Genomic DNA, 14,571 nt, shown 5'->3' with positions numbered 1-14,571 from the left:
CCTATCATATTCTGAAAGCATCTTCAGAATACTTCTTCAGATATTGACAGCAGTGATTTTAAGACATTCATATTCTCTTTCTTTCTGATCTATAAAATGGTGCATTTCCCAATCAGTGGCATCTTAGATTCAATAAAATACCATATATCATGTTCCAACTCAAAACCTGCCTTTTCCTTGAGAGGAAGCACTACTATTATCTATAATCATCACTGTCATTTTTTGGTTCACTCTTGGAACAAAGAAAAGAAGAGGAGGAACAGAGGAGGAAGTTGGAGCAACACTTCTCCCTATATAACCAGACAAGAATTGAAAGGAAGGACAACCTATGTAGAGAAGTTTTCTAAGAAAAAGTAACAGAGTTGGGTGAAGAAAAAAAGGGGGGGGGGAGGAGATAAACCTAAATCATCCTTGCTTAGAGAAATGAGAGATAAAGAAGAGACTGAACCTGTCAATTTAACAGACCAGCCCCTTGCCAAGACTGTTGACCCGTGACCCCTAAACAGTACACCTAATAAGATTGGTGGGTTATGTGTATTCATGGGGTAGCTGGGAAAATATAATGGCAAATAACCAGCCAATCAGGCATGCAGGGCATGTTCACAAGGGAGGCATTCATAACTCAAAATAGTGTTTATTAGAGTAGAAATCACTAGAATGAGCCCCATTTTAGGTCTCTGACTTGTCTTCTCAAACCTCCCATAAAACAGCTCTGCTTTAGGTTAACTGCTAAAAGCCTAAAAATCAACTCTCTGCAGCTCTTGGGTGAATTGCTCCAATACCACACACAGTAGCTATATGGAATGCAGGAGATTTTCCACTCCTACATCACCACACGCTTCCAGGGTATAAGTTTTCTTATTAATGGAATATTCTTGAAGTAAATATCTCCCTAAATGATGCAGAAGTTTGCACCTACAGGCATCATTCTTGGAAAACTGCAACTTAAATTCAACGACATGAAAGCAATAATAAGCACTTTTCCTAAAATATTCAAACATGACCTGGATCATAGACACACTTGGTTGAAAGGCCATTAAACCTTCCTGAAATGAAAACTGAATGCAACTTAGCTGACTAATTAAATTATTAAAGATCATATGCCTGGTTGAATTTATATCCTTGTAAATAAGAATACTTTCACATATTTTTCCTTTGACAACTTCAATATTCTGAGACCTCAGACATCATAATTTATTAGTGGTAAGTGTTCAAATTCATTCTGTAAATTTTAGTTTCTGAATCAAAATCCATCTGCAATGCCACTTAACTTTCATTTTTAAATTTTTCTTATAATGCAAGTTCTATTTCATTCACTATCATCTTTCAAGATTCAAATTACACAAATGCTATAGAATAAATTGTGAAAATCTGGAGCGCCTGGGTGGCTCAGTTGGTTAGGTGTCTGCCTGTGGCTCAGGTCATGATCCCAGAGTTCTGGATTGAGCCTGCTTCTCCCTCTCCCTCTGCCTTCTGCTCCCCCAGCTTGTGTGCTCTGTCAAATAAAATAAATCTTTTTTAAAAAATTGTGAAAATCTCCTTTTTCTCCCTCCCTACAAGGGAGATATCTACTGTTAACCCCACACAAACTGTCCCAATCCTTCAGCTATGAACCTATGTATATGTACAGTCCTTTAGTATACATATATAAAGCTAGATGAACATGGTTTTAGAGGGCACTTTTTTTAACACATAAATGTGATGACTCTATATTGTTTTTTTTAATATATTCAGTCTTTTTTTTTTTAAAGATTTTATTTATTTATTTGAGAGAAAGAATGAGAGAGAGAGAGAGCACATGAGAGAGGGGAGGGTCAGAGGGAGAAGCAGACTCCCTGCTGAGCAAGGGAGCCCGATGTGGGACTCGATCCCGGGACTCCAGGATCATGACCTGAGCCGAAGGCAGTCGCTCAACCGACTGAGCCACCCAGGCGCCCTATATTGTTTCTTTTACTTAAAATGTTGGATATCTTTTTATGTCAGTATATACACATCCACCCTATTCTATTTAACGGCTGTGTACTACTCCATAATAGATTTATTTTACCTAATCATTTCCCTCCTGTTGAGGTTTTTCTAACTCTTTGTAATTACAAACAATGCTGCAATTAAACATATACACATCAAAACTTGATGCTTATCATAAAACATATTCAATACTATAATCATGGAGGCATATCCTACACACAAGTTTCCTTTTTAAAAAGAGGAAATATTGAAATTATGTTTTCTACAATCCTAAAAACACCAAGAAAAAATTATAACATTTGGAGTGACACAATGAAGAATTTCAATTATTACTGTTTTTTAATTATTTAAAATCTTTTCCCTCTTTATAAATGCTGGTTCAAGTGTGCCCTACTTTGTTGTAAATACACATTGCCACTGGAAGGAGCTCCGTAACACTTCTCTCTTGCACATTTAACACTCTGGAACTCAAAGCACTGTTCACCCTGACATCTCTAATTACACACTCCCTCACAGCCTACCTATGGCATCATCTTACCTGAGAAAAAGCATGCACTTCCTGCTCACAAGCCTTCAAACACTCCATCTTTCCCACTTCCATCTAACCAATCTCATCAGACTACAACTTTTCAGCAACCTGACAAGTCAGCCCCTCTGGGCCCACCATGCTCTTACTCCTGAGTCCCTGAGCAGGCCTACATCAGAGTCCATCCACTTTAAGTCCATCCATCCACTTCAGGCCCACTTTTGTATGGGCCCTCCCAACAGCTGGCCAATCCTGTTAATTCACTGCTTGTCCAACTTTTCAAACTTCCCCAGATATTATTCTAAAACTAGAATCTAGACTACTCCATTTCTCTCTTCCCAGATTCTCAATTTCTGGTAGATTCTCACAGAATTGAAGCTTTCATCTTCATCTTAACAGTATATACCCTCCTACCCTTCCTACATGGTTCCAACATGCCAGAGGCTGTTCACCCTGGAGACAAGCTGTGGATACAGATACAGCCTGGTGAGAGATCCACAACCCTCTCCCCTGGATTTCCAAGGGCCAACAAGAGCTCACCAGACACCTCTGGAACACCTAAGGCACAGGCCCCTTCCTCTGGGCAAACCCACTCCAGGGTGCCTTATCCTTCCCCATGAGCTCGAAATAGAGAAATATATCTCACACACTATTCCTCGAAGCCAGTCTCTCCTACCTGTAACTCTTGATAAGCGACTCCTCAACTTTCTAAAAACAGAACCTTTTATTTTTTTTTAAAGATTTTATTTATTTATTCATGAGACAGAGGGAGAGAGGGAGAGAGAGAGAGAGAGAGAAGCAGAGGGAAAAGCAGGCTCCCAAGCGATGCGGGACGCGATCCCAGGACCCTGGGACCACGACCCGAGTGGAAGGCAGACGCTTAACCATCTGAGCCACCCAGGCGCCCTATATTACATCAAAATATTCTGAGGATCCTACACAATAGTGGGTTGAATTTTTATTATCCAATGATCTAGAACTTCTGTACAACTTTACAGACAATGCTTAGAGTATGAATCAATCCGTGAAAACCAATAATAACTTCACAGCTTATAGGTCAAGAACCACAGCTCTAGAACTCAACTTTTCAACTCTATCAGGGTACCTCAGTTCCACAATACTCCCTCCTCTGCTGGTATGCATGCCCTCCTCCTCAACACAAACTCAGGTGCCTCTGCCTTCATATACTCAACTTCTCTAATCATTTCTTTACAGCCAAATGCAATTAATTTCTCTCTGCAATATTAAACATGAATGACCTTCTACGTCTGCAGATTCTGTCCAAGTCAATACACTACTTTGGAACTCTTCTGCCTCTAATCATTGCTCTTTGGCCCCTTTTCCTGGAATTTTTACTTCTTCTTTCAAACCCCATGGCAACAGTTCTCAGCCTATTTCTGCCTCCATTCACTGCTGGGTAAATGCCACCAATGATACCTCTCACAGTGCACTAATTCTCTACCAGCTGGCACTATTCCTCAACCTAAGAGTACTGCTGCTGGAGTGCCTGGCTGCCTCAGTCCACAGGGCATGTGACTCTTGATCTTGGGGTTAAGTTCGAGCCCCACAGTAGGTGTAGAGATTACTTAAAAAAAAAAAAAAAAAAAGTACAGCCCCATTACCTGGAACATCCCTCCCCTAACTAGTCTCTGAATTTCTATTCAACCCACTTGTAGACCAGAACATGGCAATGAACAATTAACAAGAAATGCCTACTAACACTCACAGCTGTTGCACACCTTGTGTTGCACCTGCGTATTCACTGTTCCCTCCAACCAGACAGCAATTCCTTGAAGGCAATTCCCTTACGTTGGTTATCTCTCCGAAGGACAAAGCACCAACTATATAAAGCCATCACTTCAAATATCTTCTTATGCTCTCTAGGTACTTGAAATGTACAGCCAAAAATTCCTTTATAAAATTAAACATACTCTTAACATACAAAAAAAAAATTCCTAAACCACAGAAAGAGAACACTATTTTGCAGGATGCTAAACAGGGATAAGGTGAAATGTTCCATAATTAAAGGTTTAAGAAATACGGAGTTAAAGTTAACAGGTTTATTTGTAGAACTTTCTAGAAACTTTTATCTTACTAATTGTGAATCTCCAAAAGCAGAACTTCCCACACTTGTGTTATAAAACTCTTTCCCACCTTCTATTGCTCATAACCAGCACCTATTAACTTCTCTCTTTCCAGGGAACACAATTGAGGAAATACTTATTAAGAAATAAATTATTTTCTTTCACAACTACTTTATATCCAGTATGATTTCCAAGGATATGTTAATAGAATTGGTTTTACGATTTATCCTAGGGGCCAGCCTCAGCATCCCTCAATTACCTCCAAAGCTATTAGATAGTATTATTACAAAAATCTTTTTAAGGATTCATTTCAGGATACTTTTAAATTATAAGGTCCCTTACTGCTTTTAAATATGGCTCCATTTACAAAAAATTCCATTTATATACACCACTGGATCAGAGAGTATACCCGCTCTTCCAGGGACAATGTCTAGAGGCATTCAGAATGATCCCACGTATGACATACCATCACAGGCTGTCCAAAATACAGGCTCTAACAAAACTAGGCTGTCCCAAACCCCTGGTAATAGAATTGTTTACGTTTATACCAAGGAGGTTGGAAAAGCACCAAAATCCACATGTGGCATGTGCCCAGGCCAACTTTCGAGGCGTTTGTGCTGTGAGACCTACAGTTCTTATGAGGTTGTCTAAGATGGAAAAAACACATCAGCAGAGACTGCGGTGATTCCATGTGTGTTGTGTCAGTGACTGGATCAAGCATGCTAGGCTTACTGAGGAGAACAGTGTTTTGAACGTGTTGAAGCAACAAGCACAGAGTCAGAAAGCTAAATTTAAAAATGCAGTTTTGAGTAATAAAAAAAATCAAAAGAAAAAAAGAAGGGTATAACCCTACATTTATTAAAAAAAATTTTAAAAAAACAACAGTACAATCTGTTAAAAGCTGTGGGTAGCTTAAGTGACTTGCCATTTACCAAAACAAAAGGTAGTACAAATAAAAAAGGACAAAGTGTATTCTAAAGAACCAAGAATAAAAGGAAGATAAAATAAATTTGGAAAACAGGCACACTATTATTCTTCTCTGGGAGATTTACAACACTTACTAGCCCACTAAAGGTTCCAAGAAACCTTCCAAAAAAAAAAAAAAAAAGCCAGTTCAACACTGTTTAATCTATTGCTTCCCAAATTTACTTGACTGTAGAATCTTTTTCTTTTCCTGATTAACATTATTAACATCCCAACATAAGCTGGTAAACATTATGACAGTGTTATCAGTGTATCTGATTGGAAAAAGCGTATCACAGAATTTTCTGCCTTCATTCTTCTGCTTCAACACTGTAAAGTGTTGAAATAAAATAATCTTTTAGAAAAACTTGGAATAGGCAGCAGGTAATCAGAAGGTAAACTTCTATGGGTCCGGGATGGGTGATATAGGTGATGGAGATTAAGGAGGGCACTTGTCCATGATGATCCCTGAGTGAGGTATGGAATCCCTCAATCACTACACCGTACAACTGACACTAATGTAACACTGTTAACTACACTGGAATTAAATTAAAATGAAAAAGGTAAACCTCTAAATTTTCCTATCTAATCTCATTCCCACTCACTTCCCCTGCCTAGAAATTTTATTTCAATGATTGAGATATGGGAAGAAAATAAATAAGTCAGGGGCACCTGGGTGGTTCAGTCGTTAAGCGTCTGCCTTCGGCTTGGGTCATGATCCCAGGGTCCTAAGATCGAGCCCCGCATCAGGCTCCCTGCACAGCGGGGAGCCTGCTTCACCCTCTCCCACTCCCCCTGCTTGTGTTCCCTCTCTCACTGTGTCTGTCAAAAAAATAAAATATTTAAATAAATAAATAGTCATCCTTTTAACAGTTAAGTTTCAGAATTTACATTAAAGAGGAAATAAATTCTGAACTCTATTCCTGGAACCATGCAAAACTCTGTTCCGGATTAAAAGCAGGACCTTGGAAATGTTTCAAATACTTCAAATATTTCCTTTTAACTGGTGGTTTCCTCGGCAATAAAACTATGAAATGGGGATATTGGCTGCGTGAAAACTCCTACTTATCTAGTCTCCACCCCAAAGCCTCACCCTTATCTGAACCTTTCTAAAGCAAATCTGATTTTTCCTTTTATGGTACTTTTTTTTTTCCTGAAACAAGATGAAGAAGAAATGACCCGCAACCAGAAAGCCACGTACTTAACTAGGCACACACCTCATCATTTAGGAAAAGTTAATTACCAAATGAAGCATCTTGGGGATTAACAGTTTGCAAATTCACTACTTCGCAGCTACAACCTAAATAATGTTTTTCAAAACCACTCTACTAACTAGGCACAGCTAAAGTATAACTGATTCCAAAGTCAGCTCTAATCTAATAATTTCAGAAACTATTTATAGATGTTTCTGTTTTGAGTGTTTTTTTTAATCTACTCTAAATTTAAAACTGCTCATTTTTGGAAGCTGAAATTATCATAAAGTTAAATACAAGAAAAATATACACTAATGAGTACAAGCCACCTCCTCCCAGGATATTCTTGCAAAAGGCTGTGAAGAATAAGTTTCCCAGATAGCTTCAATTCTATTACAATACTACTTCCCTTAAAAAAGTGTTCCTTCTTCCAGGTGTAAGGTTATAAATTTCAATAAAAGCAGCAGGAATACTTTCCACCGACAATGGCCAAGTAAATACCTATTTTGGAGTTTATCAATCATTTCAGATATAATTCTAACAGTCCCCTTTACTAACAGTTTTAGGGAATATTAAAACTACTAAGTCCCAAAACATGGAATAAAAGGTGTTCATAGGTGTTTTAAATGTGTGCACGTGCACGTGATAACGCATGTTACGGTCACTTTCGGGCCTCTTCCACCACAGGATTAGGTTCTAAACCCACTCACCAAGTTATTGATTGGAAATGGTTTCTGTTGAGACAGGGGGTGGCAGGAAGTAAGATTACGTGGAATGCCATTGTAGTTCTAGCTGTATATAGTTCTGTTTCTATTGGGCCTGCCCGAAAGAAAGCAACTAAAAATAAGTATTTTTAAAAAGATAAAACCTAGAAGAAAGGAAGATAAGTTCAAGCGATCTCACCTGATGTTCCACAGGTTGCTCACTCACCTGATGGGCTCTTGAAGGCAAACCGCTCCACACCTCAGTTCCCTCGGCCCTCTCTCCTTTTCCAAGACATCTATCTACATTTTGGTTCCCTTCTCCGCGAAAAACCGCCCCCCTTGGCCCCCCCAGATCCACTCTAGAGCCCGCCCTCCTCTCAGGTGCCTTCCTAGGTCCACCACCCCCATCCCGCTCGCAGAGGCCGGCCTCCGCACCCAGCACCCAGACTTCACACCCTCACACTCCCGCTCCCGCCAGCGCCTCCGGCCTCGGCGGCGCCCGCACCGCACCCCAGCACCGCCCCGCAACACGCCCCCCGCTCGCAGCCCCCTTACCGCACATGATGCAGAAGGCACGGTCCGCGGGCGAGCGGCGAACGGCTGGCGAGGTCGGGAGCGCGCACACGAGCCTCGGGGGCGATTGGCGAGCTTGGGGGCCCGGGGCAAGCCAACACGACTCCCTCGGGGATGCGACGGCCGAAGCAACGACAGCCTTCTCGGCCTCCCGGGCTAGCCCGCAACTGCCGACGGGCCCCGCCCCTCGGCGCGCACCGCGCCGCCGCCGCCGCCTCCCGCGGATCCCATTGGGCCTCGTCCGCGCCGCTCACGCGCAGCTCCCGCCTCCCCGCGCCGCCCCGCCCCGCCCTCGAGCCCACGCAGGCGCTGGCCTGCTGGCGACTGAGACGTGGCACCAGCCAGCGGCCGCATCCGCTTGGGGTTCCTGGAGCCGCCCGGCCGCCGGGCGAGCAGCTGGAGGAACCACGCCATGGGGGAGGAAGAAACTCAGCGGCTGGCAGGGAAAGACGGAACGTTAAGGAAAGAGGAGGATGGAATTGTCAGCAAAGCAAATAGCATTGGAGCACGCGCCCAATGCAACCCAAGGCCCCAGGCTCCGGCAGCCCACGAAGCGGCGGAGAAAGGGGAAGAAAGCGGGAGACCTGAAAAGGGGGTTCTGGGGAACAAATAAACAAGTCAGGCTGGAAAGGGACATAAGGCTGAAGAAAAATTGCAAAGAAAACTGAATGAGGTAGGGAGGAAGGGAACCAAAATTCTTGATGTAAAGCGCCGTTCAGGTTCGTCCAGTCTTTCTGGTGACAGGCAATTCAGTTCCGGACTTAAGCTCTGTGTAATACGCTTGGCCTCTAACGCCCTCCGCACCCCACCCCACTCCCATTCATTGCCTCCCTAACCCCCAGATTTTGGCAGAGCGGATTCGGGGGTGGGGGAATGTAAAGCTCAACGATACAACACTGTGCTCCTGGGCTTGTGAAACTTCTGGCCCAGACTTCTGATGGCCCACCTGAGAAGACTAGGAATTGCCCAGATTTGACAGCCTTACGTTTGACTCACTGACGATTAATTCTGTGAATTAATGCACCACTCCTGCCAAGAGAGACTTAATCAGAGAGAGATGATGTTTCTGAGAATTTATTATCCAAGCATTTGCTCTAGGAAGATTTAAATGGTATCTTTAGTCAAATGTAGATGGTTATCATAACTATTAATGGCTCTAGATTAGGATCAAATAAAAACTTGATTGGCATACAGAACATGGCATGGATTTCTGACCCTAGTTATCTGGGCTTACCTCACACCATTGTTCTCTTCCTACCCCACCTTCCAGCACTTTACACTCCCAACAGTGCTACACCGTTTCCCTACTGCGCCAACATTCTCAAATATTTTGTACACATTAGTTACTCTTCATGGAATCCCCACCCCATTGGGGAAAACCTATTTTTTTCTCCCTAGACAGACTTAAGGACATGGATTAAGCACTCATTCTTTGACCTGCCCCCTTTAAATCAATATACTTCTGACGTGTGTGTGTGTGTGTGTGTGTGTGTGTGTATTTCCCTCCGAGGCTGTTTCTTGAGGCTAGAACAAGCCTTTGCATACCTAACACCTAGTATAAACCCTAGCACAAAATAATGGATCAAAATGTTTTTGTGGCACCTAACTGGCTCAGTCAGTGAAGCATGCAACTCTTGATCTCAAAGTCATGGGTTTGAGCCCCATATTGGGGGTAGAGAGTACTTAAAAAAATAAAAGAATAAAATATCTTAAAAAAATGTTTTTGAAGGAGTGAAAAAAGCCATATTAGTGGAATTGACCTCCTATGACTTGTTATATGATCAAGTGAACGAAGGAAGGGCTTTTCAGATTTTCTTAGAGGGAAAAATAAATGCCTTTTTATTACTTGCCTCAAAGAGAGGCTAGAAAAATGTTACATTTAACTAATCGAAGTCTTTATCACCTAAGAGCCCTTTAATATTTCAGGCCCTTTAGCCCCTAAATGACCCCAGAGCAAAGTTAAAAAAACAGTGAGCTGTTTGTTAAATAGACAACACATTTCTTAATTCAAGAGGCAAAAGACTGTGGATGTACATCTTAGCCTCAGAACCCTCATCTAAGAGTTTCTAGTAAGACTGCAGTGATATTGCCAAGGAGTCAAGGTAACAAAGAGAAAAGCAAGGGGTTCAAAGGTATTTTAGTTTGAGCATGAGAATTTTGGTGCTACTGCTGGCACTTTCTTTGTGTCATCATCAGGTTTGCTAGCAGTGCACAAAGGTGTTGTTCAATCACACTTTGACTCCTTGGTGATTATAGTTAATAATACTGTGGGTTCCACATTTTTTTAGATATACCAACTAGAAGCCCAATGGCCTTCTGCCCAGCCAGGATGTATGGCAAGGAGGAGGTTGAGAGAAACTTTGAAAGTCAATATTTTCCCAACCCAATGCAACAAAGAGCCCTTTATAACTATGCTCCAGTCAAGACACTAATATGAAAGAATTCTGTTTGACCCCCATCTCTATAGAGCTTTGCCTTAGCTGGACCTTTGGGAATAGGGGCTGGAGAAGAAAATAAATGATCTGTGAAGGAAAGGAGACATCTGGGTCTAATTCAAACATCTGAAGAAATGGAAAGGATTTTCTCTCCTCATCAAAAGTTCTGAACTAAGCTTTAAAAAAAAAAGGAATGACGGTAAGGATGGTGTCATCATCTCTTTAAGTCCATTTCTCTGTTCGTAGATTTCTCCTGTTAAACCTGATGGCTCTGTCTCCTCCATGCCATATAGCCTGATGGGCAGAAGGCCATTAGGGTTTCCAGCTGCCATTTCTAAAGAAAAGGAACTGTAATTAAAATAGCTTTATAAGATTTTTAAACGGGGGGGCAGGGAGATGGCTCCTGGGTGCCTCAGTAGGTTGAGCCTCAGACTCCTGGTTTCGGCTCAGGTTGTGATCTCATGGGTTGTGGGATCAAGCCCCATGTGGGACTCCCCACTCATGGGGTAGTCTGCTTAAAGATTCTCTCCCACTGCCCCTCACCCCACTTGGGTGTGCACTGCGCACACTCTTTCTGCCTCAAATGGATAGAATCTTAAAAAAAAGATTTTTAAATGTCCTCACGTTTGTGATTTTTGTTATCCCTTACCTGAATTCCAATAACAAATAGCAATAAAATTATTATAATAAAAAATGCCTAGATACAAACTTCCAGTTATAGGTCTGGGGAATGTAATGAACAGGATAGTAACTATAGTTAATAATACTTCATTGTATATTTGAAAGTTGCTAAGAGAGTGGATCTTAAAAAGTTTTTATCATAAGAAAAAAAATTATAATTATGTTTGGTGATGAGTGTAAACAAGACTTATTGTGGTGATTCTTACGCAATACATACATATACCCAATCATTCTGTTGTACACCTGAAACTAATATGTTGTATGTCTGTTATATTTCAATTAAAAAAAGAAAGGCCTGTGTGTAACAAGAATATGGGGAGCAGGGATACAAATGTCCCAGTTTTTAGGGAGTCTTGTGGAGAAATGTACCCTAGTGGGCAGAGAAGATGGTGGTAAGTATCAAAGGAAGAAGAAACAGATGGAGCTACTAAGGCCTATGAGATGGAAGAAATGAACACAAGAATAAAAGGCACCAGTCAGGGCCTCAGCAAGACCCCTTCAGTGAACCCCTCTGGTTCCACCACCATCCCAATTCATCCTATATACCTTCACACCAAAGTGACCATTCAAAAACACAAATCTAATTGTTTCTCCCTGCTTCCAATTCGGTGGGTACCCTTCAGCTGCAGGATTAAGTCCAGACTCCTATGTACACACACACACACACACACACACACAGTTACCCAGGATTTCATTCCTGCCGGTTCTATCAGCATCATTTCCCACTACTCTATTCAAGCAAGCATCTTCTGGTCTAGCAATACTGAACTCATTCCCTAAGAATGGACTACGATGCTTTTTTCATCTTTGCGTGTGCTCTTTTTTGAAAGGAAGCATTAAAAAGGTAACCATATGTTACATAGGGCATGACTATAGAGAACTAGTCACAAAATGGGATTATAAGGTGACCACAAAGTTCCTTTGTCCAAAATTACCTCCACTCCTTACCTATCACATTGCCTAAACTCTTATCTGTATTTCTATATTTGAGGCAGAGCACCTCGCCTTCCCCCAGGAGGTCTACAGTAAGTCATTATCTTCTATTAACACTTTACAGTGACACTACATATAGAGTTAATTTTTATTTGGATACCAGGTATGAAAAGGTCACTGAGGAAATGAGAGTTTTGATGTGGATGAAGTTGATTCTGAAACCAGAAAGAAGGCAGATCTGGAGAGATCACCTTGGCTGATGACACTGGTCAAAAAAGGGACAACATAAGGGCATGTGGAATTGAGTATGATAATGCAGAAAGAAATGGCCAAGATATGGAAGAAGGAATCAGAAATAAGTTGGTGATGAAAGCGAACTCTGCCCTCTATAATGGTTAATTTTATGTAACAACTTGGCTGAGCCACAGTGCCCAGATATTTGGTCAAACACTATTGTGAATGTTAGTGTACTTTTGGATGAGATTAATACTTAAACCAGTGGACTTTGAGTAAAGCAGATTGCTCTTTATAATGCAGGTGGGCCTCACACAATCAGTTGAAGACCTGAATAGAACACAAGACTGACATCCCTGGAGCAAGAAGGAATTAGGCGGCAGTCAACCTTTGGACTTCAACTGCAACACTGGCTCTTCCCTTGTGTCCAGTCTGACAGCCCACCCTGAAGATTTCAGACTTGCCAGCCTCCATAATTACATGAGCCAATTCCTTGAAATAAATACTTATAGAGAGATAAATAGATAGATACAATTCATTTTGTTTCTCTGGAGAACCTTAATACATCTACTTAATGTTGATCTTCCTGATTTTCTCAGTGCTGAATATATAAATTTCTTTTAAATTTCTGAAGGATAGAGCTTTTAATGACAAAGAATAGAAATCCACTCAAAGTAGCTAAAGAGGGGATTTAATGGCTAATGTCATTGGAAAGGACAGGGGCACAGCTTCAGGCACACCTGTATCCAGGGACACAAATGGTATTGTGAGAACTCCCTTTGATTCTCTCTCCCTGACCTTACGCACAGGGAAATGACCCTCAAACACCTCTGGAATCACATCTTTATAGTTTGCAGTCCAAGGGGAGAGAGGCTATTCCGCCATCCTCACTTTTCATATTCTAGGCAAGGATTCGGATGGGTCCAATGCAGACTCCTATGCCCCACTCATTCGTGTGGTAGAAGGCAGGACACTGTGATTAGACAATTTGACCAGCGCCACATAGAGTCACCAGAGGCACACAGAGCCAACAAGAGAGCCAGCAATTCCCCCAGCACCATGTAGACTCCTTTTCCTCAAAGGAAAGGGGAAGGTGTTTCTAAAAAATGAAGGGACACCTAGAAGACACAAACAAAAGATGCCCACTACATCAGGTGAACACAGCCTTGACTGCCCCACCAGGAAACCTCAAGCTTAGGAACAAAGGATGTGGACTCCCACTAGAATTAGTATATTCCCCTATATTCCTCTCTGCGGTGCCTCCAACTTTTCCCAATAGGCAGAACCTGGGGCAGAGTTTTCTAGCTCTGCTAGACTCTACTGCCTAGAAATTGTCCACAAATAGGAAACCATGAGATTAACCGGTCCTATCTACTGTTTCTGTTCTGTAGAATGTGATCAGAGCTGGAATGGAAACAGACCATTCATGGAACTGCCCAGGGCTGAAAGATCACTAGAAATGTAAGGTGACAGAAAAAAAAAAATACTATTTCCTAGTTTCTTTCAGGTGATACAAAGGCATTTCTGCATAGCCTGCAAGAACCCTTTCAAGATTGCATAGATAACTCTGTTGTGGGGAAATGGAGTATAAAGCTGGGTTTTCCCAAAGGGATATAAATTCCCACTGGACTGAAGAGCAGCTAGCTTCCTACTGCTGGAAAAAGGGTGGTGGTGTAGGGAAGGACACATATGCACATACCACTGCTTTGGCTCATTAGAGTCAGGAACAAATAAAAGATGGAAGACTTTGGCCCACTAGAAAGCAGCACCTATGAAGGCAAGGAATGCTCTCCTCCATCAGGTGTATGTGGGTCTAATCCCCTTAAGACAAAATATAGGGTCTGCAGCCAGAATGCCAGGGTTCATATTCCTGGCTTTTCCACTGAAGTTGTATGGCAATGGAAAATGTACTTCTCCCTGTGCCTCATGGGGACAGTAATAGTTACCGATCTCATAGGGTTAAATGACTTCATAAATGTAAGGTGCTTATAATAGTGTTTGTCACATAGTGAAAGCCAATGAAAGTTTGCTATTTTTAAATATTTTGCTCCTTGTCATTCTGGATAGCACTCCATCCTAATTCTCATTAGCAAAAAATCCTCCAAGTGCTTGGCCGACTCTTGGCCAACAATCTGAGTTTCAAATTTCCCATGTTTATAAAGGTTTTCAGTAATACTTGCAAGATTTTATACATTTTGGGGGACTAATTTTTGTTTTCACCAAATACAACTTAATATGAATGATTACTTCCCTTTTTTGTGGACCATTTAAGAGAAA

General features: G+C 41.6%; 1 protein-coding gene across 1 annotated transcript in view; it reads right to left on the bottom strand.

Moving 5' to 3' along the window:
- Nucleotides 1–8,185, bottom strand: part of GFPT1 (glutamine--fructose-6-phosphate transaminase 1) — a 55,945-nt gene extending 47,760 nt beyond the window's left edge. The window contains exon 1 of the mRNA XM_025868547.2: nucleotides 7,994–8,185. Within this exon, the coding sequence (XP_025724332.1) occupies nucleotides 7,994–8,000 (7 nt within the window). The 5' untranslated portion in view covers nucleotides 8,001–8,185. The remainder of the gene's footprint in view (nucleotides 1–7,993) is intronic.
- Nucleotides 8,186–14,571: the final 6,386 nt, after the last annotated feature.

The sequence above is a fragment of the Callorhinus ursinus genome, unplaced genomic scaffold (assembly GCF_003265705.2).
Source record: "Callorhinus ursinus isolate GAN/ISIS: 27379988/994484 unplaced genomic scaffold, GSC_fseal_2.0 scaffold10, whole genome shotgun sequence".
NCBI lineage: Eukaryota > Metazoa > Chordata > Mammalia > Carnivora > Otariidae > Callorhinus > Callorhinus ursinus.
Note: the sequence above shows the minus strand (reverse complement) of the source record. Positions and strands in the feature narration are given on the sequence as shown.